The 24,038-nt window shown below is 37.6% G+C and overlaps 3 protein-coding genes and 1 pseudogene across 5 annotated transcripts; 1 reads left to right on the top strand and 3 right to left on the bottom strand.

Moving 5' to 3' along the window:
* HCF106 (Bacterial sec-independent translocation protein mttA/Hcf106) lies at positions 1-2,342 on the top strand. Its single transcript, XM_008235976.3, has 6 exons — positions 1-331; positions 420-541; positions 892-951; positions 1,035-1,302; positions 1,743-1,889; positions 1,985-2,342. Exons 1-6 carry the CDS (start codon positions 154-156, stop codon positions 2,044-2,046), a joined length of 837 nt encoding a protein of 278 aa, XP_008234198.2. The 5' UTR covers positions 1-153; the 3' UTR covers positions 2,047-2,342.
* A 26-nt stretch (positions 2,343-2,368) lies between these two features.
* Positions 2,369-8,503, bottom strand: EMB1691 (Methyltransferase MT-A70 family protein). Of its 2 annotated transcripts, none has more exons than XM_008235975.2 (7): positions 8,264-8,503; positions 4,980-7,663; positions 4,582-4,665; positions 4,343-4,447; positions 4,104-4,212; positions 3,402-3,553; positions 2,369-2,913 (listed from the first exon to the last, which is right to left on the bottom strand). In XM_008235975.2, the coding sequence occupies exons 2-7, from the start codon at positions 7,647-7,649 to the stop codon at positions 2,473-2,475; spliced, it is 3,561 nt and encodes a 1,186-aa protein (XP_008234197.2). In that variant the 5' UTR covers positions 7,650-7,663; positions 8,264-8,503; the 3' UTR covers positions 2,369-2,472. The 2 variants fall into 2 exon arrangements, with proteins under 2 accessions (XP_008234197.2, XP_088908032.1); XM_089051906.1 differs by having other exon boundaries at positions 4,980-7,763; positions 8,264-8,403.
* Positions 8,504-12,821: 4,318 nt separating this feature from the next.
* LOC148917518 (sulfite exporter TauE/SafE family protein 3-like) lies at positions 12,822-16,104 on the bottom strand (annotated as a pseudogene). Its single transcript, XR_016127012.1, has 9 exons — positions 15,914-16,104; positions 15,338-15,362; positions 14,943-15,091; positions 14,627-14,828; positions 14,479-14,543; positions 14,344-14,383; positions 14,009-14,244; positions 13,140-13,648; positions 12,822-13,056 (listed from the first exon to the last, which is right to left on the bottom strand). The product of XR_016127012.1 is annotated as a sulfite exporter TauE/SafE family protein 3-like (transcript).
* A 3,697-nt stretch (positions 16,105-19,801) lies between these two features.
* On the bottom strand, positions 19,802-22,008 carry PEL3 (HXXXD-type acyl-transferase family protein). Its single transcript, XM_008235973.3, has 2 exons — positions 21,476-22,008; positions 19,802-20,963 (listed from the first exon to the last, which is right to left on the bottom strand). Exons 1-2 carry the CDS (start codon positions 21,923-21,925, stop codon positions 20,079-20,081), a joined length of 1,335 nt encoding a protein of 444 aa, XP_008234195.2. The 5' UTR covers positions 21,926-22,008; the 3' UTR covers positions 19,802-20,078.
* Between the last annotated feature and the right edge of the window lie 2,030 nt (positions 22,009-24,038).

A 24,038-nucleotide genomic window follows, 5' to 3' on the forward strand; every position in this document is an offset into this window, starting at 1 on the left:
GTATTTGATCCTTTTCAATTGGGCTACAAAGCCCAGGTTGGGGCTTACCCAGAAATGCTCGAAATCTGAAAACACATCTAATGCTTCTGGTCGTTATAATTTTGGACTCTGACCAGAACTCATGAATCGGAAAATATCAAAATTCTTGAATTGATGGTCATGGCCTCGGCTATTACTGCTGCTACATTTGTGTGTTCACCAGCATCAGCTCCCAGAGGCACAAAATTTCAACCTTGTTCTGTGTTTCCTCCACTGGGTCTCAGTCCTTTCTCACCATGGAGTGGCTTGAAGCATCTGGGTATCTCATTCACGCCGAAATCTTTAAAATTAGGTACTTTTAATCATTCGGGTTGCTCGTGTTTTCTTTATTTGTTTGCTGTCTTTAGTCATTTCAGCTCATTTGTGATTTGTTGGTGCAGAGAGGAAGGGAAGGCATAAGGGTATGGTGGTTTATGCATCTCTGTTTGGGGTTGGAGCTCCTGAGGCTCTGGTTATTGGGGTAGTGGCTTTGTTGGTTTTTGGTCCCAAAGGTCTTGCTGAGGTGAGTGGCATGTTATGTATAGCTGGACGTTTTGATCTCAAGTTCAAGTTCTTGTGTGAGAGTGCTTGCTAGTCTTTTGTTAACATCATCAGAATAGCTGGACTTAATTTCTCATATGGATGCCTGTGTTCTCTCAGTTTTAACTTTTAAGTAGTAGGGGTAAATTCTACGAACTAAGTAAATTTGGTTGGTATATGAACCCCTCACAGAATTGTTGTTGGCCAAAACTCAATGACAGAAGTAATGATGGCCTTGGGAGCTTAGGATTTCAAGCTTTAGAAAGAAAACAATAATCTTTGTTGCTTAACTGATCTTTTGGCATCCCAGAGTAATTATTTATCTACATGCAGGTTGCTCGGAATTTAGGGAAGACTTTGCGTGCTTTTCAACCCACCATTAGAGAACTTCAGGTGAGTAATATTAACTTTCTTTTAAATGTATATTTATGGTCTTGTGAGAAGGCTATCAATGTTGCATGTACATCTGCGTGCAGGACGTTTCTAGGGAATTCAAGAGCACCCTTGAAAAGGAGATTGGTCTTGATGACATTTCACCTTCAGCAATAGACACATACAATGCCAACAAAATGGCCACTACTTCAACCCCTTCATCAGATGCCACTACTTCAACCCCTTCATCAGCTGCCACGGCTGCAACCCCTTCATCAGATGCCACTACTTCAACCCCTTCATCAGATGCCACTACTTCAACCCCTACATCAACTGCCACGACTGGAGATGCAGAAACCACGGCCGAACCAAGTAAGTGATTGATGCAAAAACCACGACTGGAGATGCCAGTAACCGTTACATTTATCTTTGACTTCCTTTTTTATTTATTGAAAGAAGTTCTTGTATAAGTGATTACTGGTTAATCGTTCTGACACATTATGGAAGTTTTTAGAATATGAATGAATACTAGAAAAGAACACAAATAGGAGTAACCAGGCGCTGGGAAATTTTGAGCCAGTTCTAATCTATATCCCCCTTACTTTTTTGCCCATACATCTTTCATATGGGTAACACATGCTTCTTACAGAGAAAAATATTCGCTATTTATGTAGTCATTATTTTTAACTGAATCATGTTGTGGCTGTGGCTGTTTGATTCAATGTATGATTATACAGATCATAACCTTGCGCCCCATGAGATAGTTTCTGTGTCACTTTAAGAAATCTCGAACTGTCAATTGTCTGGTGCAGATGGGGCTCCGTCACCAAGCAGAGCATACACCAGCGAAGAGTACCTAAAAATCACAGAGGAGCAGCTAAAAGCAGCTGCTGCCCAAAATCAGGGGCAGACATCTACTCCAGTGGAAAGTCAACTTGAACCTCAAACTCCATCTCAAGGTTAGTCGTCCTTAAATCAATCCCTTTCGCTCTCTCCCTCCCTCTGTCTTTGATGATCTCATTTGATGATGTTGTATGCATACATTTGGTAACAGCTACCGTTGAAGAAACTGCTGCTAGAACTCCTTCGACTCAACAACCTCAAAGTGAGGCATAAGACCTAGCACATTAAAAATGGATAGCAGGATCCCTGCCCATTTTTGCGTGTGTTAAAATTGAGATATGAAGCCTGACAAGGATGAATGAAGCTGAGAAATCCCAATCATATTGTTCTTTCACAATTTTTGTCAATGACACTAGAGAAGTCCTTAGAATTTCTGTATAATTAAGAGTACAAACATGGCAACCTCAGGATGTCTGTGATCTCATCAGAGTATGATTTTGACCAATACTGATGCCGATATGCCATATATTTTTAGATAATGACATTTTGGTCTTTCATTTCTGGTTTTACCATTGTTCAACTTCAAATTTGATGATAAAGCTAAATCACGATGCACGCACAAGAGCAGCGCATTCTTTCCATTTGTATAAGAGGGAAAAAGAATTACAAGAGCAAAAACTTCAAATACTGAACATTTTGTTACAACAAATTCATGTGTCTGTGAGACTCAAAATCTATAAAGTCTCCATTTGCTTGTCCACTGTACCCATACATATCAAAAACCTTATCATCTGACGGCAAATTGTTGCCCTCTCGCCCTTTAAACCCCTCCAATTGTGAAGCCCAAGGAGCTGGCGTTGAGGGATTGGAACTTGAAGCCTCTTGGTTAATACATAGAGCAGTTGGATTTTGTGGTGAATTTCCAGCCGGCCTTCTGTTGGAGGAATTTGCGGTGGTCAGAGAAATGGATGCTGAATTCTGCTGCTGCAGTTGCTGCTGGTTTTTCATTGGAGATTTGGGCCGAAGGGCCTCTATGTCGGGGGTTGTCACAACAAGATGAGGTGCCTCTGGAGGTGGATTTCGTCCACCCCCTCCTTGCCAAACTTTTCCGTCCTTGTCAGCAAAGTTCCTGAGATAGGCCTGGACATCACCCGTATTCATTTAGCAGCGTATAAATCAAGAAACCAATTTTATGTTTGAAAAAAGGGAACAAGATTGATGCAGTGATATAATTAAAAGCTTCTAAACCTACTTTCTGCGCATGCATGGACAAATGAATAGTTGATTAAACAGTGAGCACCAAGAGAAGTCAATCCCAATGAATAACTCATGATTTGACAATAGCGTGATGGGTTTGATGTCATTTATCAGCCTGTTTCTCTGCCATTTTGCTGTTTCCCTCTCAAAAGAATTCATTTCTATTTTAAAAAATAGAAACAAAAACCACCATTTTCATCCCAATTATCCTCTAATCACTAGGAGTTTTTCAGTTATCATATTCAAATCCACTGAACTCAATGGTTAAGCCTAAATGATCAGCCACTTGAATAAACAGAGGAGCTGGTGCACTCAACGACTGTGGTTCTGTACTTTCAGTTATAAAAAGAATTTGAGCTAAGTTCTTTTACCTCGGCATTGAAATTTGATGAGGATAGTCCTTTTCCAGCAGTCAGCCAACCAGACCGAATATTGTGGTCTTCACCAAAGAGTTCAAGCCTCCTGCGGCCAAGGGCAAAGTGCTCAATAATCCTGTACATATCCTCAGGCTTTTGGGTTGAACCTGCAATTCCAATGGCATCATATATAGCATAATCAGCGCTCATTTCATTGATCCAGATGCAAATGAAATAGTATCATAGGGCAGTTTTGGAACTGAGCATAATGTATGATAATATCTTTTTTTTCTCCCTCATTTCTCATTTTGTTGATTGTACAAGGATAAGATTCTGCTTTATATGTGTTTACAGCTAAAGCAAAATTTTGCTACACAGATGATTCTGTCACAATTTATGCATGCCATTACTATTTTGACAAAACCCGCTTAATCTCTAAAACATATCAGAAATAACAAGAGAAACATATTCATCATGAACAGGTATAAACAGCTGCTAAAAATGATGAGTTATTTTGCTTGTAAAAAAATTTGAAACAGCTTGTGTTTTGTTTTCAAAAACACTAACAATAAACGTCTAATCTCGTTTTAAACACATTCACAAGAGCAAACTCTATCTCCCAACCAGCTCACAACACATCATGACACCTGACTACGGAAACATTGAGATAAAAACTCACACCACTGCAAACCGAGGGTTATTGATACAGTTACTAACCGTATGGGGGTTCCTCAGCTATTATAACATCGGTATCAATGTTGGCGTGGATTATATGGCCATCAGTGCTGCGACGAACGGTGCCTTTTATTCCCATCAAGCAATGTTCCTTCATTGTATTGGGAAGATAACAAATCATTTATAAAATCAATCAATTTACTAAATAGATTTTTTTTTTTTTTTGGGGGACGGGTAATGGGATGAAGATGGGACATTCAAAATAGAAAAATTACACCAACCTTTGAGTGCTGAAACAAAGTATGAGCATCATGCCGTAAACCAGGAGTCGCATTAGTTTTGTTCGTCTTCACCCAACATATATCTTCGCACCTACGAAATCCCCACTGCAGGATCACATTGATTAGATGTAGATAAGCACAATTTGTTTATGCAAAAATATTATCCAAGATCAAATTACAGAAATAAAGGTAACCAAAAGTTGTGTTTATAATCTAATCCAGAGGTCCTGGTTAAACACCTTTTTTAGACATTGACGGCCCTGCTCAAGACCCATGCCATCGCCCACCCAAAGGAAAATGAAAGAAGGTGTGTCTGCTATTGCCTGTGAGCACAAAGGACAAAAGTTCAATTATTGAGCGAAAGGTAAGAGGAAGCATGTAAAGACAAGAACTATACGGCATATGAATTATGTCTAATACAATAAGTACATAAAAATGCATTTTATGTTTAGTGATACAAGACTACTATTATTATCATACGAAACATCTATTAATATAATTGCTTTAATATTTGCCACTATGAAGTTGAGAGATGAAAAGTAACTTAGCAGCAAGTTTTACATAAGCTGACATATATGGATGCCCATATCTAGTCTTCTTTTTTAAAGGAGAAAACAATTATTTGCATCCAGATTACCTCAATCTTAAGATTCATTATTTCTTCAAACGTCCAGTACTCCGTATGGTCAGCAACACCAGGAGCACGATGAACATATTCCTCCCAAGGTGGATCCACAAGAATGACATCAAACTTGGTTCCAAAGAACTCTGGGGATAGCTCAAACTCTTTCAGGTCACATTTGTAATACATGGGATGTGAAGCAGCTTTAGCCACAATCTCATCCTTTTTCTGTATAAGCTCCCTAAGCTTGGGGTAGTCCTCCACAACATTTGTAAGCTCTAGCTCCCTGATGAAATTCTGGGGTCGCATACCAGTATCGACAAAATTTTGAGAGTAATCATTCTGCTCTCCTCTAGAAGGAGCTTTACCAGGAGGTCCACTACTTTTATGAGGAACCCAGCCACCTGGATTTTTATCACCCAGAGTTCCTCTTCCCATTGGTCCAGCTGCATTAAAAGCAGGGCCGGATATGCTTGGAGGAACTCCTCTTCCATGGCCAGATTGGTTAAAAAACATGGCAGCATTTGTCGGAGTCCCCATATTAGGAGGAAATCTCGGACCTGAAGATCCAGGAGAGACCGAGGAGAGACCAGGTGGGACAGCTAACATATTCATGTCAACTCCCCGAGCACCAGGCCACACGGGAGGAGGAAATGGTGGAATGAAGACACCAGGGTTCATTGGTGGACCTGGAGCAGGTGACATGCTAGGTGTAAGTGGCTGCATGGGTCCAGGTGGAGGCATTCCAAGAGGTCCAAATGGTGATCCCATTATTGGAAGTGGGATTCCTACCTGTTGGCTGTCTCTTCCAGTAAGCCTACCCCTTCCTCCTCTGCCAACTCTACCCCCTTTTACTCCTTGTGGAGCATTCCTATTAAAAGGTCCTGGCTCCGAACTTCCATATGGAGGCTGTGAACCACCACCAGAATTTTGGCCACCAGCACCACGCCCAGGCATAGAACCTTTCTGTCCTCTTCCCTTCCCTCCATGGGAATCAAAGTCCTCCCTCCAAGAATTCTGATCTCGCAAGGAGGTAATATCATCTGTATATCTTTCCTTTGAATCTTCCCTTGGCAGTCCAGATCCATGCATATCACTCCTTCGTGTCCTGTCATCCTGCATATATGCCCACTCTTCATCACTTGGTGCTGATTTCCCATCAGATTGCGGACCTACTTCAGTTCTCCTAGCAAAGTTGGATGCTGATTCTGCTCTTCCATAATCTATAGGCTTAGTTTGGATCTCGATCACATCGTAATTTTCATTTGAAATTCCAAAATTTGATGAGGTTTTCACAGCTTCGCCTCGGCTTCCATCTTTCCTATTACCAGACCGACCGTGTGGCCTTTCATTATCGGCCCTCTCACGACCGTGTCTTGGCAGCTCCCACTCCCTACCGTGATCATAAATGATATCCCCATTCTTGGAATCTTTTTCATTACTGCTAGGTTGCCTTCTTTTCCAGTTCTCTTTGGAACCTTCCCGATCCCTATTCCTGTCACTCCAGCTATCATCTCTGCCTTTAGGTCGATCATCCCTATAACCATCTTTTTCCAGTTCCTTCCGCTTGAGATTAAAATTTCTGTCACAATCCATCTCAAAGTATTCTGAATCCTGATAACGCCTCCCACTCCTCTCAGGTGTCCTCGACCTGGTGGTACTTCCTACTTCTCTAGCACCCTTCTCTTTCATCCCCACATTTGATTCTTCATCAGCATTCAAAGACCTCTCCCTGCTTTCAGCCACATCCCGACCAGTGGGAGTTTTCTGCTGTCTATGCTTTTCAGTTTTCTCCCTGCCTGATCTGTCTTCACGAGAGGCAGGACTAGCCCTATTATCTTCTTCAAGTGTTTCTGGCCTACTTTTACCCTTACTCTTCTCCCCATCAGCTTTTCTCTCTTCTCTGTTGTTAGATTTGGTACCCCTGTCGCTGTTTGAATCTAAACCCTTGATTTTACTCTCGCTGGGTTTCTCATACTTAAGATCAGAAAGCTTATTGCTTCTTGAATCGGATCTTTCGTGATGACTTTCTTCTGCTTTCCTTCCACCATCTGATTCATCCCATCTTCTTCTCGAGTTCCTCATCTGTTCAGAAGATCCATGAGTCTTCTCTCGGCTGCTTTCCTTCTTTTCTGAAGGCCTGGAATCTCTTTCCAGTACCTTTTCAAGCTCTCCATCATGGGACCTTTCTTCTTTGCTCTTACTTTTACTCTGAGAATTCTCATGCTGTGTTAGCTTTGAGCTCATTTTCCTTCTATCATTTTCTTCCCCTCGAATTGGTCCTCTACCCCCCAATTTATCTCCACCATCTTGCTTGTTCTCTAATTCCCCATCCTGATACCAACTGCTTAACTTTTCCAAACTGCTCTCTTCTTGTTTTTTCTTCATCTGCTTAGAGCGTGACTCTTTTCTTGAGTCATAATCATCTTCATCACTATCTGCATTGCTAGAGCCACCAGATCTTTTTCGGCTCTCACTTCTGTCCCCATAATTTCTTCTTCTGCCACTGCTATCTTGTGCTCCTGTGTCTTCTCCATTACCAGATTTTCTTGATCTGCTTGACCTGTGCTTCCTCTTATCACTGCCCTCCCACTCTTCATCTTCTCCGGCCCTATCACTCTTCAAATTTGAGCTATCCTCTACTTCTCGTTTCACATGACTCCGACTACGTTCAGGAGAGTCCATCTAAATCCTAAGGCCTTCAAATTAAAAAAACATAATAGTTATTATCATTTCTGATTTACTTGATGTGCTTATTACATCCGGAGCAGATACTGGAAAGCCTATGACCAAATGATCCTGGATCCAGATTTAAAAGAGAATAGCAAGAGAAGTCAATGAATCCAAAAACAACAAAAATGAACAGAGTTTCGGATGAACAACTATAACCCTTAGCCCAATTCAAGTAGCTTGACCAGCATTTAAACTGAAATACCATCAAGCCAATTCAAGTTTTTTTGGGTAATAACAAAGTAATTAAAAGCAAGTTTAAAGAAAGACCTCAGAGAAGAACAGAAAACCCAATTCATTTTAGCATAAACACACTATGAACCATGAATCCAACTTGAAAAGCTTCTAATTCCAAGTGTTTAGCATAATACAACAACACGACGAAGATAAAATTGCAAGCTAAGACCATAAATTCAAAGGCAACCAATCCACCTAAAACCCTAAAGACCCTGGGGTTTGACGCTGACATTGTAATCCAATACCATATATGCCCGAATATCACACATGGAAGAAACTAGGAAATCAGAATATCAAATTTCCAAATTCCCTTAAAGCTGAATCTGACTTACCCGAGGAAAAGTCCGCCCACCTTTGAGTCTCAACTGGATTGCAAATTTGATAGCGTATAAAGGCTCTCAGACGTATGCTTATATTACTACAAAGCAAAGCCCTAAACTCAAATTGTCGGATTTGGGAAGAAGGCAATGATACGCTGGTGGTGGTGGTGTAGTGTGAGTGTGCGATGCGAAAAGAGACTCTGGATTCTTCTGTAAGCCCTAAACTCCGGTTCGACCGCAACTTTACCACCCAATCGCCTACTGTCAAATATTAGTGTTAATTAGAGAGACCTGTTGCAATCTATAATCTAATAATAATTCACTATTTATTTTATTATAATTAAAATTTTAAACTTTTTCCAATTTAATTTAATTTTTGTAGTAGAATTATTCATTTGTTTGTAATATATTTTATGTTAATCTCGTCTTATGTTTGTAATATATTTAATTGGTACATGTATTTTTTTTTTTGTGTGGTCATATTGGTACATGTAATATTACTATTACCTTTTTCTATATAAAAAATTATTATTATTACATGTACAACCCAATAGTATAGTACCCGCCTTTAATACTTTACGTGTAGTCAACAACCCCTTTGGTGGGACTTCAAATATTTTCATTTTGCATTTTGATTTTTTATAATTTGTAAATATAGGTAGGAATTGTCTACCTACCCCTTATGTTTGTAATAGCAAATGACCCACTGGTGTAGTGTTTTGGAGTAATGCCTAAAATATCGATGATTTTGAAATATCGGTAATTCAAAAACATGAAAAAAAATTTATAGAAACATCTGAATATTATCAATATCGATAAAAATTAAATAAAAACTACGAAAATTGTATGAAAAACTTGAAAAAATTTCTTGAAACTTTGGAAGATATTTATTTAGCCAATTATCTATTACTTTCTCACAAAAAATTGGAAAAAAATGCATTGCGTGATGGGTTTAACTTATTTGAGTTTATTTTATAACAAGCTAACAAATACTGCCAGTGTAGAAATATGTAGTAATTAATGAAAGAAGATTAAACGCACCATAATCATTTATTTATAATGATTTACTACAATATTTTACACTATATACATTGTATGAAGAGATACATGAAGTGACTTAGTACCACATAGAGATCTTATAAGGTTCAAATTTAAGTTATTTACACTAACACCTCCTGAAGTGTTCAACTTTTTCACAAAACTCCTTGAGGTCTTAGAAATCACAAAAACACCCTCTGAGGTTTGAAATTGTTTTCACAACTCATTTTCATTGATTTTTCATCCAAAAATTGATGATTTTATACAACAAAAATTCTCCAAATGACAAAGTTGGTCTTTAAGATTAGATTGTATATACTTCATTGAGGTTAATTTTGTCATTTGTATAAGTTTTGTTTCAATGAAATCATCAATTTATGGACAAGCAATCAAGAAAAGGGTTTTGTGAAAACAAATTGAAACCTCGGGGGATAATTGTGTAATTTTTGAGACATGATGAGATTTTGTGAAAACACAAGAAACCTCATGAGGTGTCAGTGTAAATAACTCTTCAATTTTGTCATTGTCTTAATCATCTCAATATTATCGATATTATAATGATATTTTTGCCAAATATTGCTGAAGTATAAGAGAAATTATCGACATCAATATTTTTCGATATTATCGATATTTATACAATATGTGTATAGATACGTTCCAAAATATCATTGATCTGAAAAAAAGATAATATCCTCGATATTTCGTTGATATTATCGATATTTTGGATTATGGTTTGGAGTAATTACTCTTTCATGCAAGGTTTCGAGTTCGAGTCCTAGTATATGTGTTATGTGTATGAGTTTAATATATTATCGCTCAATAAAAAAGGTTATAAACAAAAAATGAAAAAGAGAGATAGCATTATATACATTAGAGAGAGCTCGAGCATTAGATACATTTGAGAGAGCTCTCATTGATAGAATATAAGACATTGTTTCTGGAGTTAAAAGAGCAACAAACTTAAAAGGATGACATGAACTTGAGTCCCACATTGGAAAAGAAGAGAAAGCATCTACTCCTTAGTAGGCTTATGGTTAAGGTTCGAGGCTCGAGAAAGGTTGTGTAACAAGTTCGGAAACTAAGGTTTTTGGTTCGAGACTTGGATTTACACAAACTAATTTTGTATACTTTTTTTTATAAAAAAAAAGTCCACAAAATAATTAACTACTATCTATTGGGATTTGCCAAGAGAGGGAAGATCATGAAATATTCTTCTCAGGGTAGTGATTGATTGCTTAACATGATTGATTGTGATTGTTTTTTATTTTGGTTTAGTCTCGAGGCTATACTATTTCTTTAAAAAAGAAAAGAATAGAAAAACAGAGTATAACCGAGTGACTATACAATTTCTTTTAAATAAAATTAAAAAAACGGAGGTTATACTATTTCTTTAAAAAAAAAATTAAAACCGAGTATAGCCGAGCGGCTATACTATTTCTTTTTAAATATAATTTAAAAAACCGAGTTTAACAGCGCGGGTATACCTTTTATATATGTATTGATCTGTTTGGGTTAATGAAAGTATGACTTTCCCTCTAAAAAAATTAAATATATTGGAAGAAACAATACATGATTTTTGCACCATTTAGATGAACTTCACAAAATCAGCTCCAACGGCCTTACTGCCTTCTGTCTGCCTCTCTTGCCTCCAAAAAAATTGTTCCAAATTAGAGAACTTCTTTAAAAACAATTTGAAAAAATCGAGTATGGCCGAACTGCTACTATTTCTTTTTCTTTCTTTTTTTTTTAAAAAAACGAGTATAGCCGGTCGGCTGTACGATTTCTTTTAAAAAAAATAATAACAAAAACCGAGTATAGCCGCCGGCTATACTATTTCTATTAAAAAAAAAGTATAAAAACAGAGTATAGCCGTTAGGTTATAGTATTTATTTTATAAATTATTTTTTTAAAAAAAAAAGAGCCCAGTACAGCCGCTCGGCTATACTAATTTAAAAAATAGAAAAAACTGAGTATAGCCCAACGGCTATACTATTTATTTGAAATTTTTTTAAGAAAAAACCGAGTATAGACAAACGGCTATACTATTTCTTTAAAAATAAATTAGAAAAACGGAGTATAGAGCTCATAGTCAATGGAGTGTACTGTTATTATGAATAGAACAATCAACCTTCAAACCGTGAACATATTCTCAGTTTGGCTACATTCTGCAATATATTTTCACTTTTTATTACTAACAAATGACTTCCAATGCATGAAGAAATATGACTTCTGCTTGTTCTTTTGAGCTCAACATTTCATCCTCATCTTAAACTAAAATGCAACCTTCAGGTTTGTAGAGAATGGGAAGCAACCGCCCTAAAAGTAAGTAAGGATGTGAAGTTAGCACTTATTCGCATAGGTGTTGTGCTTGGCAAAGATGGCGGTGCTATAGGTATGAATAGTCCTGTGAACCCTTACTTCCCTCTTGTATGCGCATGAACTGAACTTATCTACTTTGACAGTGGCTATGACTGGTACTATGAAATGAACCCTTGCATTGTATGCTCACGTTGCGTATGACTAGTGCTTCACCCTTGCATGTATGCTCATTAACAAAACTTGCCTACTTGGATTTTGGGTTTGTCCACTTTACTGTTTCATTATACATTGACCAATCTGGTTATGCTTAGGGTTGCATGATCTCATAATTGTATTGGGATATTTTATGCATAGTTATCTCTAATGTTCTATTTCTGTTGTCATCTAAGAAAAATATACCAGCAAAAATGTTCTAAAAAGTTGTAATGATTTGTATCTTCTTCTTTTTTTGGTCAATGATTTTTATCTTCTTAGCATAACAATTATACATATCTAGAATTTTGTTGGTTTCAAGGTATCAAAGCTTCTCCTGCCTCACACATACTTACACCTTCGAGCTTCTGCAGCTAAAATGATCCCTCTCTTCATGGATACACAACGCTTCTGTACCTTCTCCTAGGCTGAGCTCATTTCATGGAGCGGTTTTGGATTTGCCGAGGGAGGGAAGATCATGAAATCTTCTTCTCAGGTTAGTGCTTGATTGTGATTGGTTTAGTTTCGCGGCTATACTATTTCTTTCCGAGTATAGCCGATCGGCTATACGATTTCTTTTTAAAAAAAATACAAAAACCCAGTAGAGCCGATCGGCTATACTATTTCTTTTTCCAAAAAATTATAAAAAGAAGTATATCCGATCAACTATACTATTTCTTCTAAATGAAACTTAAAAACCGGGTACAGCCGGCCCGCTATAATATTTCTTTTTAAAAAATTTAAAAAACCAATAGAAAAACAGAGAAAAATCGAGTATAGCCAGACGGCTATACTGTTTCTTTTTAGAAAAAAAATTAGAAAAACCAATCTAAAGCTTAGGCAAACAATTCTAAAGTTTAATTTCAATCCAAGTGCACCCATAATCAGCTTATAGTCCTCCGGACAGCTTTATAATTTCCTTTCATGGTTTTTAGGGCATTCATATGAGTAATAATGTTTTTGATGTGATGTGTGACCATAGCAAACCTAACGACCGAACTTGACTACATTGCTAGAGATGTCTGCATAAAGATTCAGATAGATTCATTCAGTAACAAAATTCAAAGCAATAGTGCGTCCCTTGCAAAGACAGAGGAATTAGAAAGATCGAACTTGACTGCATTTCTAGTGATGATCTTATCTTTTGAAAAGCTTATTTAGTTATACAGAACTACATAGTCAACAATAAGAAAAGCCACCGAGACATACACAAGTATCGATAACTCCTTCCAGTAAATGTTGTGTGATATAGGTACCTGGATAGGGTTGTTCACAAATTCAATAAGACATAATCTGAAACAACTTCAAAATTGCAGATAACCAAGAACTTGGAACTGACCTGCTCATCTTGCAATGAAACCATCTGCAACAAAAAGGAGATGTGCGCTTTAGAGTTTTCTTTTAGTTCATATTAGTGCATAATCTCTAAACTTGGTCCATATACACTCATTGCCGCATTTGGACTCCAATTCCAACTGCTTTTCTGCTTCCTGAAAGTCATGTGAAAATCTTACCTTCTTCATCATCGTCTCTTCCATGTTTATATGTCTTTCATTAAAGCTTTTGTTGCTGTACCAGCCAGAACTCAGAATATCTAATAAGATTATTGGGAATGTATATTCCGTAGAAAATGTAATATACTTCTAATAGTCAGAGCATATGTACTCATATCATTTGACATATTCAAATAATTAAGCCTATGTTGGTATAAGCGGTAGCAACTATCTCTAAATGTTACCAACTGCTCTTTGTTACCTGTTGGGTTGCTCAGAACAACTTGGATTGCAGCAATACAGCCTATACTCAAAGCTTCTGTACCTTCTTCTAGGTTGAGCTCATTTCATGGAACTGTTTTGGAATTTGCCAAGAGAGGAAAGATCATGAAATCTTCTTCTCAGGCTAGTGATTGAAAAAACCTAGTATAGCCGATCGGCTATACTATTTTAAAAATAAAAATAAAAACTCAAATATCGCCGCCAGGCTATACTGTTTCTTTAAAACATTTTGCAAAGTGTAGATTTCCACCTCTATTTTATCTACACTCCTTTTATAACTAAAAGGAGTATATAAATAGAGTAAATCAAAAAAGTGTAGCCACCAACCTATTTCTTTATTAAAAAAAATTAGTGGAAAACCAGTATAACCGCGCGGCTATACTATTTCTTTCAAAAAAATTAGTAAAAACCGAGAAAAGCCACCCAGACATACACAAGCGTCATTAACTCTTTCCAGTAAATGTTGTGTGATATAGGCACCTGGATAGAACTGTTCATCGTATCACTAGAACAAAAACTAAAACCACTTAAAAATTGCCAGATAACAAAGAAGTTGCAAAAGAATACAGGCTTAGAATGTTTTGATATTCTTGGAACTTACCTGCTCATCTGGCAATGAAGCTGGACCACTAGGTAGCAGTTTATAGTCTTTTCCAGAACCATCTGCAACTAATAGGAGATGCGCACTTTAGAGTTTTCCTTTAGTTGATATTAGTATACTCTAAACTTGGTCTATATATAAGAATGTTTGCTTGGATAAGCACTCACTGCCAGGTATGGACTCCGATTCCAACTGCTTTTCTGCTTCCTGAAAGTCATGTGAAACCTCAAATTCCTTGTTATTGGATTGGTAACAGACCATATTCATTGATAGTTCAGGAAATAGTTAAGTGAAAACCTTACCTTCTTCATCATTGTCTCTTTCTTCCATGTTTCTATGCCCTTCATTAAAGCTTTTGCTGTTGTACCTGCCAGTACTCAGAAGAATATCTAATAAGATTATTGGGAGTATTCAAAGTAAATAAGGAATTTGTGTTCAAAATGTTATTACCTAAGAAGAGAATGATAAGTAGAACTGTGACCATCCAGTTGGCGAACATGACATTGAAGGCAACTCCTATGCTGATGCCTAGCATGAGCATTGGCTGAAAGAGCAATGCCAGATCATAATCTATAAAGAGGCATGTCCAGTGTTGGGTGCCTAAGTCTCGAATTGAAGTATACTGTTGAACCTGCAGCACCCATTATCGTACCTGCATTACAAATAGGATGGCATACAGTTCTTCAATTCTGTCTAAATTGAATACATTAGGATTAAATTAACAAGTTAAAAGAAAAGATTAAAAGGAAAAGTAGTGATTACTGACACTTAGAAATGGCAGTGGAAGACTTGGGATCAAAACCAATGATCAAGGCAAGCATTGCCTCCACCCCCAACACCTCCCACACTACCCAATGCTGCACCAAAGAATCCAACCATTGAGCCAACTACAATTTTCCAACCAAACTTGATCTCCTGAACAACCAAAATACATATGTCAAAGTCAAAATACCACAACAGTAAATATGAAAGGAAGAATCATAAAATCTTATTGGAACAAGTCAAAATACCCTAAAATTAGACGTAAAAGTTATATTCCCTTTACGCTCTCTCTCTCTCTCTCTCTCTCTCTCTCTCTCTCTATATATATATATATATATATGCGTGTGTGTTCTTGCTGGAGATGCATTAACTACTGTGTTTAAGAGAGATCAAACTCACTGGTGGAGCAAGTTTGAGTATATGTCTGCACAAAGTTCAGATACAGTTAAAATCATGGTGCTAATAAACCCAAAGGTTGTAGGAACAATGTAAGCATCATCTCTTTCTTTTCCAATTCTCGGAAATCTTCTTTAAAAGTTAAATCCTTGAATACACTGTCACTCATATCTGAAAACATGGGCTAGGCGGGCGCTAGGCAGGCTAGGCGGGGGCTAGGCGGGCAATAGGAGGTCTAGGCGGTCTAGGCGGGCGCTGGCGCCTAGAAGAAAGAAAAGGCCATTTTGGAACTCCAAGTTCTGGGACAAGATGACTATGGTGCTATGAGGCGAGAGAGAGAGAGAGACGACGATGAGATTGAAGAAGAAGAGAGGTTGCGTGTTATGTTTAGGGTTCAGAAAAGGGCCTGGGCGAGATAGAAGGGCCTAGGCTTCAGAAAATACAACATTAAATGGATTCTGCATTATGAAATCACTAAAGTAACCACTAATAAGTAACAAATAACAAATAAATTGTGGTCAAAATGTTATTCCCTAAGAAGAGAATAATAAGTAGAAATGTGACCATCCAGTTGTGAACATGACGTTGAAGGCAACTCCTATGCTGATGCCCAGCATGAGCATTTTGACGTTGAAGCCAACTCCTATGCTGATGCCCAGCATGAGCATTGACTGAAAGAGAAATGCCAGATCATAATCTATAAGGGGCATGTCCAGTTTTGGGTGCCTATGTCTCAAATTGATGTGTACAGTTGAAACTGAAGCACCCATTATCATACCTGCATGACCAATAGGATGGCATATAGTTCTTTAATTCTGTCTAAACTGAATACATTAAGATTAAGTTAACAAGTTAAAAGAAAGATTAATACTGATTACTAACACTTGGAAATGGCAGTGGAAGACTTGGGATCAAAACCAATGATCAAGGAATTTTGGATCCAAACCTCTTCAGTGATTTTTCCTTGCCAAGAATTTCTTGACAAGATTTTCTGACTGACAAAAAGAATAGAGTGAATTTTGTCTTGCGTTGAACTATACCTACGGAGGAATTCCCAATTCAAGAAAAAGGGGTCCCAAGATGAAACCGCCTCCCAGCCCAAGTAGGCTACCCACCATACCAGCTACTATCCCACAGCTGCAGTAAGGAAAAATCTGATGCAACTTCCAGTTTGTGATTTCCTTTCCTTTGGATGCAATCACCCTGGTGCCTTTGCATAAGAATTTGGCTTCAAAGAGCGTAACGGAGACTGCAATTGGTACCTACGAAATGATAATATTTATGTTCAACTGGACATCATTCTTTTTATGTATGCTTGAGTGTATATAGTTATGTGTTTCCATAGTGTCCGTGAAAGAAATCTTACTACTCTGGTTGTTAATGTTACCAGCAAGGAGTTCAGGACCCAATAATTCAGTAACAAAAGTTAAAATCATGGTGCTTTAGAAGCAAATGCAGAGGTATTAGAAAGATGGAACTTGATTGCATTGCTAGTGATGATTGTATCCTTTGGAGAGCATTTTAAGGTCCGGTATGCGAATAGATGAGTTCCTAGAAAAGCTTCTTTAGTTGTACAGAACTAGAGAGTAAAATAACTTCCCTTACCAATCTGAACAATAAGAAAAGCCACCCAGACATACACAAGCATCAATAACTCCTTTCAATAAACGTTGTCGTCGTTGTGTGATATAGGCACCTGGATAGAGTTGTTCATCATATCAATAAAACAAAAACTGAAACCACTTAAAAATTGCAGATAACAAGGAAGTTGCAAAAGAATACAGGCTTAGAATGTTATGATATTCTTGGAACTTACCTGCTCATCTGGAGGTGCGCACTTTAGAGTTTTGTTTTAGTTGATATTAGTATACTCTAAACTTGGTCTATATATAAGAATGTTTGCTCTTGAAGACCCAGTTGAGCTATTGCTTTCCTTTGGCAGAGGGACTAGCCTTTTTCAACTCTTTAAGCTCTGTTCTGATCTGGGTTTTTGCTAAAATGGAGGTGGTTCTTGTCGGGTTGCTCAGAACAGCTTGGATTGCTGCGATACTGCCTATACTCATAGCTTCTGTACCTTCTTCTAGGTTGAGCTCATTTCATGGAGCTGTTTTGGAATTTGCCAAGAGAGGAAAGATCATGAAATCTTCTTCTCAGATTAGTGATTGATTGTGATTGGTTTTTTTGGTTTAGTCTCGCGGCTATACTATTTCTTTTTAAAAAAATTAGAAAACCCTGGTATAGCCGGTCGGCTATACTATTGCTTCTAAATAAAATTTTTATAAATAAGGTATTTATAAAAAAACCCAAGAGAAACACACCCAAAATCAACCCCAAAGCAACTATAAATGGGTTTTGAGTGTGTGTAATGATGAGTTTTGGGTGTGTTTATAAAGTGTTTTGGGTGTTGGGTTTTTTTATAATTTCACTATTTTGGGTGTTTTAGTGAAACTTTTAAAAAAAATTTAAAAAACAAATATAGCCGAACGGCTATACTATTTTTAACAAAAATGGAAAACCCTTGTATAGCCGTGCGGCTATACTATATCTTTTTCAACCGAGTATAGCCGACCGGCTATACTATTTCTTTTAAATTTCTTAAAAATTAGTATAGCCGCCCGGCTATACCATTTCTTCAAAAAATTTGGTGACACAGCGTATAGCCGTTCGGCTATACCATTTCTTTAAAGTATAGTCGCTCGGCTATACTATAGAAGCGTCTCCTTTACTGTACATGGGTCGCTTCTAAATAGAGCCAGATCATTAACACTGAAGATGATAACCACGCCATCAGAATCACAGACTTGCTTACCATGGGAATCAAAATTTGTCCTTTCACTTTTCACAATAGGAACCTTTTAGGCTTCCAGAACCTGCCCCTATCCAAATGAACTCTTAAAAAGCTCAAAGTTGGCCTGCTTTCCTGGGAGTGGAGGAAACTTTCAAGCAACGGGGAAGAGGCAGGGCTATCAAGATATCAATGAAAATAAACAAATAGTTTAATTCAGGTCTACATATAAAATGCGTGTAAAGCAACTTTCTAAATGCAAGTTCTCAAACAATTAGAAGCAGTTTGACCATTTCATTATATCATAAAGTAAAAATTAGGGAGAAGCTGAATACAGTCTTCCAATGCAAAAGTTTTCTACAATGAAGACGCATTTGTAAGTTCTAAACCATCTTGTTGTGAGGAGACATCAAAACGAACTTAAGTAGCCTTGAGAAATCTTTGTGTCAAATACAAGTCATTCCACCCAACTTGCTTCTAAACAAGCCAGAGAAAGATATGAATTTATGAGGAGACCCAATTTCAGGAAGGGAAACAGGACATAGTTCACTTACATTTTCAAGTATCGGCATGCTATAAAACTCCACAAATTTTTCCCCAAGTATCTCGTTCATTTGGTCCACATCACATGCATGAGTCCAGAAGGAATCATGCACCCCTGCAAGCATATTTTAGCACATATGTGAGACTTAGACATACTTCAATATGTAAGTGAGAACTAAAACCAACATACTTCAAAGGAGACTTTGTTTTGATGAATCTATGCCCTCTAATCCTCTAAGTACAGAGCACTTCAGCAGGGTGTAGATTCCAATATCTTCTGACAAAAGTTCAAAAGTTCTGGAAAAATTGTCTTCCTCCAATTTTTTTTTTGGGGGTCAGTGTCTTCTCCTCATATTTGAAAATCATTACACTGAAATTTTGGTTTTGAGCATGTATTTTACATCAATGGACTGACAGTATATTTCAAGCCCAGTCTAATGCAGAGTTACAGACTAGACTACTGAGACAAATCTACAAAACATGCCTATGGAGATGTATTTACCACCGTGAACGCAAAAGAGATTAATCGCATTCTGCAATCAACTCTTTTGTGGACTAACAAAACCTACAACTGACCTACTACTATCTTCTTATAAGACAGACTGGGAGACAGAAAGGAGGCTCTGTTCAACCATTCTAAAAAACACTGGCTACCATATAAGACGACAAACTGGGAGACAGAAGGGAGGCTCTATTCAACCATTCTAAAAAAGACTGGCTAGGCTACCATATAAGAAGACAGAAGAGACTGCCTACTGCTGATCATATTCGAAAACTGGAGTGTTGGATTGGATTAAAGCCCACTGAAATTTCCAATTGGATGAAAACGAATTTAAGAGTTTATATGAATAACTAGCAAGTGATTTTATGATTCAACTCAACTATTTATATGAAATTAAATTATTACGTTATGTTTAGTTAACTCATACACACAAGTCTTGATTTATTAAATTGGACAACAATTTAACACATCGTGTCTTATAAATCTCATCATTACGAGAGACTTACAAAATCAATCCAAACCGAGCTACCAAATGAGAAATACAACAGTGAAGTGATACAGTCTACAGACATACTTGGTACAACACTGGAAAAAATACTGACTAAATAAACTTAAGATGAGATTCACACACCAAACATCCATCCAAAATATGAAAATAACATAGCCCATCATTAATTTCCAAGTCCAAATCACAACCCTTTAACAATTATATATGCTACTGCAAGCAAGTCTGCACTGCATCGGGAGATCCAATCCAGATTAAAGAAACAAACCCAAAAACAAAGCATATGCTTGCTACAATTGGTTCGCATGCGACTCCAGTGATTATTATTATTAAGCATGCCTCAACTAGACTCACACGCCAAACCAATTTCATTAGCTCCATCAATCTCCATCTTCCACCTTAAACTTAACTAGTTGCCAATCGGAACAAAGCTCTCGTCTTTCTCCAGCTTCTCCATAGTCGGAGCCTCCAAGCTAATCTCCACATCAATGCTCCTCCCACCGCTCTTCCCCTGGTACAGATACACCATCCCATCAAACCTATTGTTCGACCCGCTTCTCACCCCCTCCGGTTTTCCCCACCCGAAATCCACCTCATAAACCCGGAACCTCGGTGAGCTCCCCACTGCCACGCAGTTCACTCCCGCGTCCTTGAACTCAAAAATCTTCGGCGAGCTCTCCCACTCCTTGTTGCGCTCGTCAATGGCTTTCGAGTTGTGCGCTTCGATCGCCTTCTGGATCATCGAAGCTCCGAACTCCGGCGGGTTCGCCGACAGCAACCCTGCTGCCGTCACAGTGAAGACCGCCTGAATTAGGTTCCCGAAGTAGGTATCGGGCATGGGCGGGTCGACCCGTTTTCGGCAGTCCGCGAAGACGGTGAAGACAGTGTAGTCTTCGGGTTTCAGGTGGCGCGCCTTGGTGACGTGGCGCCAGATGTGGACGGAGAGGGATTGGAATGTGGAGAATGGTTTTGAGCCGTCCGATGGTGCGTTTGCGTTGACTGTTGACTTGATCTTGTCGATGGCTGCTTCCGAAAACTTGAACACTCTCTCCCTTAGGTTCGGGTCCGCTTTGGCGTTGGACGACGCGTCGCCTTTGGATGGAGGCGGAGAAAGATCGAGCTTCACGCGCGTGTTTCGGGCTTGGGTGCGGTCCAGGAAGGGTTGGGCTGAAATAGATTTGGACCCATTGCAGGCCTCCGCCCACGAGCTCATGAAGTGCCACGTGGAGGTGCCGTCTAGGATCGCATGGTTGAAGGCGCACCCTATTGCCAATCCATCCTTCAGCTTGGTTAACTGCGTGGAATGACCCCAAATCCAAATCAACGGTTAAAAGGGTTCAAATGATGAAAAGGCAAGCGATCCATGGTTCATAATAAACAGTTAAAAAAAAGTATCAAACATCATTGATTATTCAAGATAGGAAATCGAACATACGCAGGAGTTTAGATCTTAAAAAAATAGATATGTGAGTTAGGTCAGTTTGTTCGTCTTTTCGAATTCAAGTTCGAGTATCGCTTGTACCGTGAGAGAAAAAAAAAAAAAAAGAATCTCAAAAAAATAGGAATCTTCAATCATGCATGAAAAAGCTTCACAGGCGCACACGCACCTACCCAGAACGTCTGCAAAATGGACATGTAAAATGTTTCTTGGGTCCCATCCACTTTAGACTTTACTACTTTAATTAGATTTTGTTGAGCTAAAGATTAATTAGATGCTGTGATTACCGATGTCATTAATCCATTGATTATTTATTGAAGTTAATCAGAGTAGATAGCTAGTATTAATTAATGAGTGATGAATTTTACCTGCAGTGCCAGCAAAGGCCTGTGAATGCCCTCCAAGTTCAAGACCCCATTGTAAGGTATGAAGTCCTTCAAAGCACTGGTGCCTTCCTCAACTGCCAGATCAGCTATGCTGATCTCTTCTGATGCAGCCTCCACAACCTCCACACCCTCCATCTCATCACCATACTCAACCCTAAAGACTCCCTCCTCATCTTTCCCAAGCTTCCCAGCCAGCTGATAAAACTCCACCAGAACCACCTCCAAACCCTCCTTCAGCTTCTTCACCATTTCCTCAAACTCAGCCCCCTTGTAAAACAGTAACTTCTGGTTGTAGTAAAAAGCCAGGTAGGGGAGGTCAAATGTGACCAGCTGGCATTCTTTCTTACCTATCTTTTTGTTGGGCTTCACATGGGTTTTGTTAGTGACTTTCACCTTCAATATTTCCTCCTTCTTCCCCAACTCAGCTGCCATGGTTGATGATGTTGATGTTGATCAACCAGGGAGCTGGCTATGAAGTTTGAAGAGGAAAGTGTGTGGGTTGATGAAAGAGGGTAGCAGATATACTTATAAACAAGTTGCTGGTGTAGTTGAGGTTGCAATTATGGGCTTCACGGTAGACGTTGGGACCCATAAATGTTTCTCCTTCACTAGGTTTAGGTGTGGAAATAAATTTTCATCGAATGGAAATAACACTTTTTGCTATTCTTATTATAGGTTAGTATTTTTGCCAGGTGTGAATTATATATGTATATGCCAGGCAGGGCTTGGCAGTGGAGGGTTGGTTGTGTATATCAAGGCGTTAATATCAAAGATAAATTATTATACCTCCAATTATTTGTGTGTTCTGGTTGCATGTATATACGTTATTATGTTATAAATTTTTATAATAATTTATTATAATTAAAAATAAATTATAAAGCTGTAAATTAAAGAATAAATTATATTTCTCGAGCTTTATATTCCAAATCAAAGTGTAGTTTCTATATATTTGAATAAACTATACAAAATCCATGTGATTTTTTAAATTATCACAATAAATAAAATGTAAGATTGAAAAGAACAACGTTGTGGTGGGATAAAGACAATTATGTACTACAAATAAAGTTTTGTTTTTTGGCTTTACCGATTTTTTTTTTTTTTTGCTTTTTAGAAAATAAAAATATTTATTGAGTTGAGGGATTAACAGTAAAGAAATTCGTAACAAATTATTTCCCACCCAATGCAGGTATGTTAAAGAATATAAATTCCACATTGAAAATTTAACTAAATAAAATAAAATATATAATGAATAATTCAATTACTAATATCACCGAGGTCTTTTGTGATAAAATATAATACCTACTGAGCTTTATATGTGATTAAAGTTATAGACAATATTAGTGTTATTAGTTATGAGCTGCTAATTCGTCTCTTTGAATTCAATAAAGTCATAATGATACACGAAAAAAGGAAAAATGCTGTCAAAATTAGTTGGACCAATTTATGAAAGGGCCACAATATTATACCTAGCTCTTCTAAAATCTTACTAGCCTTCAATTGAATGGGGATGCCCTCAACCACGGGGGGCTCTGGGACCAATCTAAAGTCATATAAAACACTTTAACGAGTCTTTCATAAATTTGTTGCGATGGTTGAGATCTAAGAATGACCATTCATTTGCAACTCCTTTACAGGTACAGGGGTGAGGTTAAAGTTAGGTTTTTGAAAGAAGTTTGGGTCTCTTACATCAGAAATGACACTATGATATCAAATCAATCATGTATTGTTACATCAAAAATGACTCCATAGGGCTGCAATTGCAGTTGTATTAATAAATTTGGAGAATGCTAACCATATTCTCTTTGATAATTTTTTTTGAATCTTTTCTCTTTTTTTAATGACATGTGTCATTTTTGTTACACTTAAAATAATGTAATTAATGTATAAGGCAACTAATTTTTGGTTTTCTAAATTTACCTTTAGCCTTAAATGTATTGACACTTGACATTGTTAGGACCAAATTAAAAACAAAAACAAAACATAAAACGAAAAACAAACAACCCAGGAAGTAGACCCAACCCCTTCCCATCCACCATCCACCCCAACCCGATGGCGACCTCCCTTCTCTCTCTGCCACTCCAAAAGAGCCAAGACTTGTATAAAAGCTTTAATTTTTTATCAAGGGCAGATATGAAAATATAATTAATATTTTTTAATGTAATTAATGACAAAGAAATAATACGTGTCATCAAGAGAAAGGAGAATGTTATAAAAAATGCTGCTAGCATTCTCCAACAAATTTTGAGGCATCCCAGGGAAGTGGGTAATTCATAAATTCTCATAAACATGATTAAATAGCCCATATGAAATACAATTATATCTATCATAAGGTCGGCAAAGAATCCCAGTCTGGTATATAGCCAGGCGTACTTCTATAACTATATTTCTCCATAAATGATTGAGTTATTGTCACATTGTTAATTAACGAATTGCGAGCCTTTGTATTTAGACTTCCCGCATTTTAACTAATCTAAGTCACTCAAACAATCTAACTGCTTAAAACATGACAAGTCTTATTTTATTTTATTTTTATTTCCAAAACCCA

The sequence above is a fragment of the Prunus mume genome, linkage group LG5, assembly GCF_029339155.1.
Source record: "Prunus mume cultivar Tortuosa linkage group LG5, ASM2933915v1, whole genome shotgun sequence".
NCBI lineage: Eukaryota > Viridiplantae > Streptophyta > Magnoliopsida > Rosales > Rosaceae > Prunus > Prunus mume.

Excerpts from the sequence above, each read along its gene's own strand:
- PEL3 (XM_008235973.3), bottom strand. The coding sequence starts at position 21,925 with ATGGCAGCTGAGTTGGGGAAGAAGGAGGAAATATTGAAGGTGAAAGTC. Across the intron at positions 20,964-21,475 it reads GGCCTTTGCTGGCACTGCAG|TTAACCAAGCTGAAGGATGG; the intron begins GTAAAATTCATC and ends CATTCCACGCAG.
- HCF106 (XM_008235976.3), top strand. The coding sequence starts at position 154 with ATGGTCATGGCCTCGGCTATTACTGCTGCTACATTTGTGTGTTCACCA. Across the intron at positions 332-419 it reads GCCGAAATCTTTAAAATTAG|AGAGGAAGGGAAGGCATAAG; the intron begins GTACTTTTAATC and ends TTGTTGGTGCAG. Across the intron at positions 1,890-1,984 it reads ACCTCAAACTCCATCTCAAG|CTACCGTTGAAGAAACTGCT; the intron begins GTTAGTCGTCCT and ends ATTTGGTAACAG.
- EMB1691 (XM_008235975.2), bottom strand. The coding sequence starts at position 7,649 with ATGGACTCTCCTGAACGTAGTCGGAGTCATGTGAAACGAGAAGTAGAG. Across the intron at positions 4,213-4,342 it reads CTTTGTTTCAGCACTCAAAG|GAACATTGCTTGATGGGAAT; the intron begins GTTGGTGTAATT and ends AATACAATGAAG. Across the intron at positions 3,554-4,103 it reads AGCTGAGGAACCCCCATACG|GTTCAACCCAAAAGCCTGAG; the intron begins GTTAGTAACTGT and ends TTGGAATTGCAG.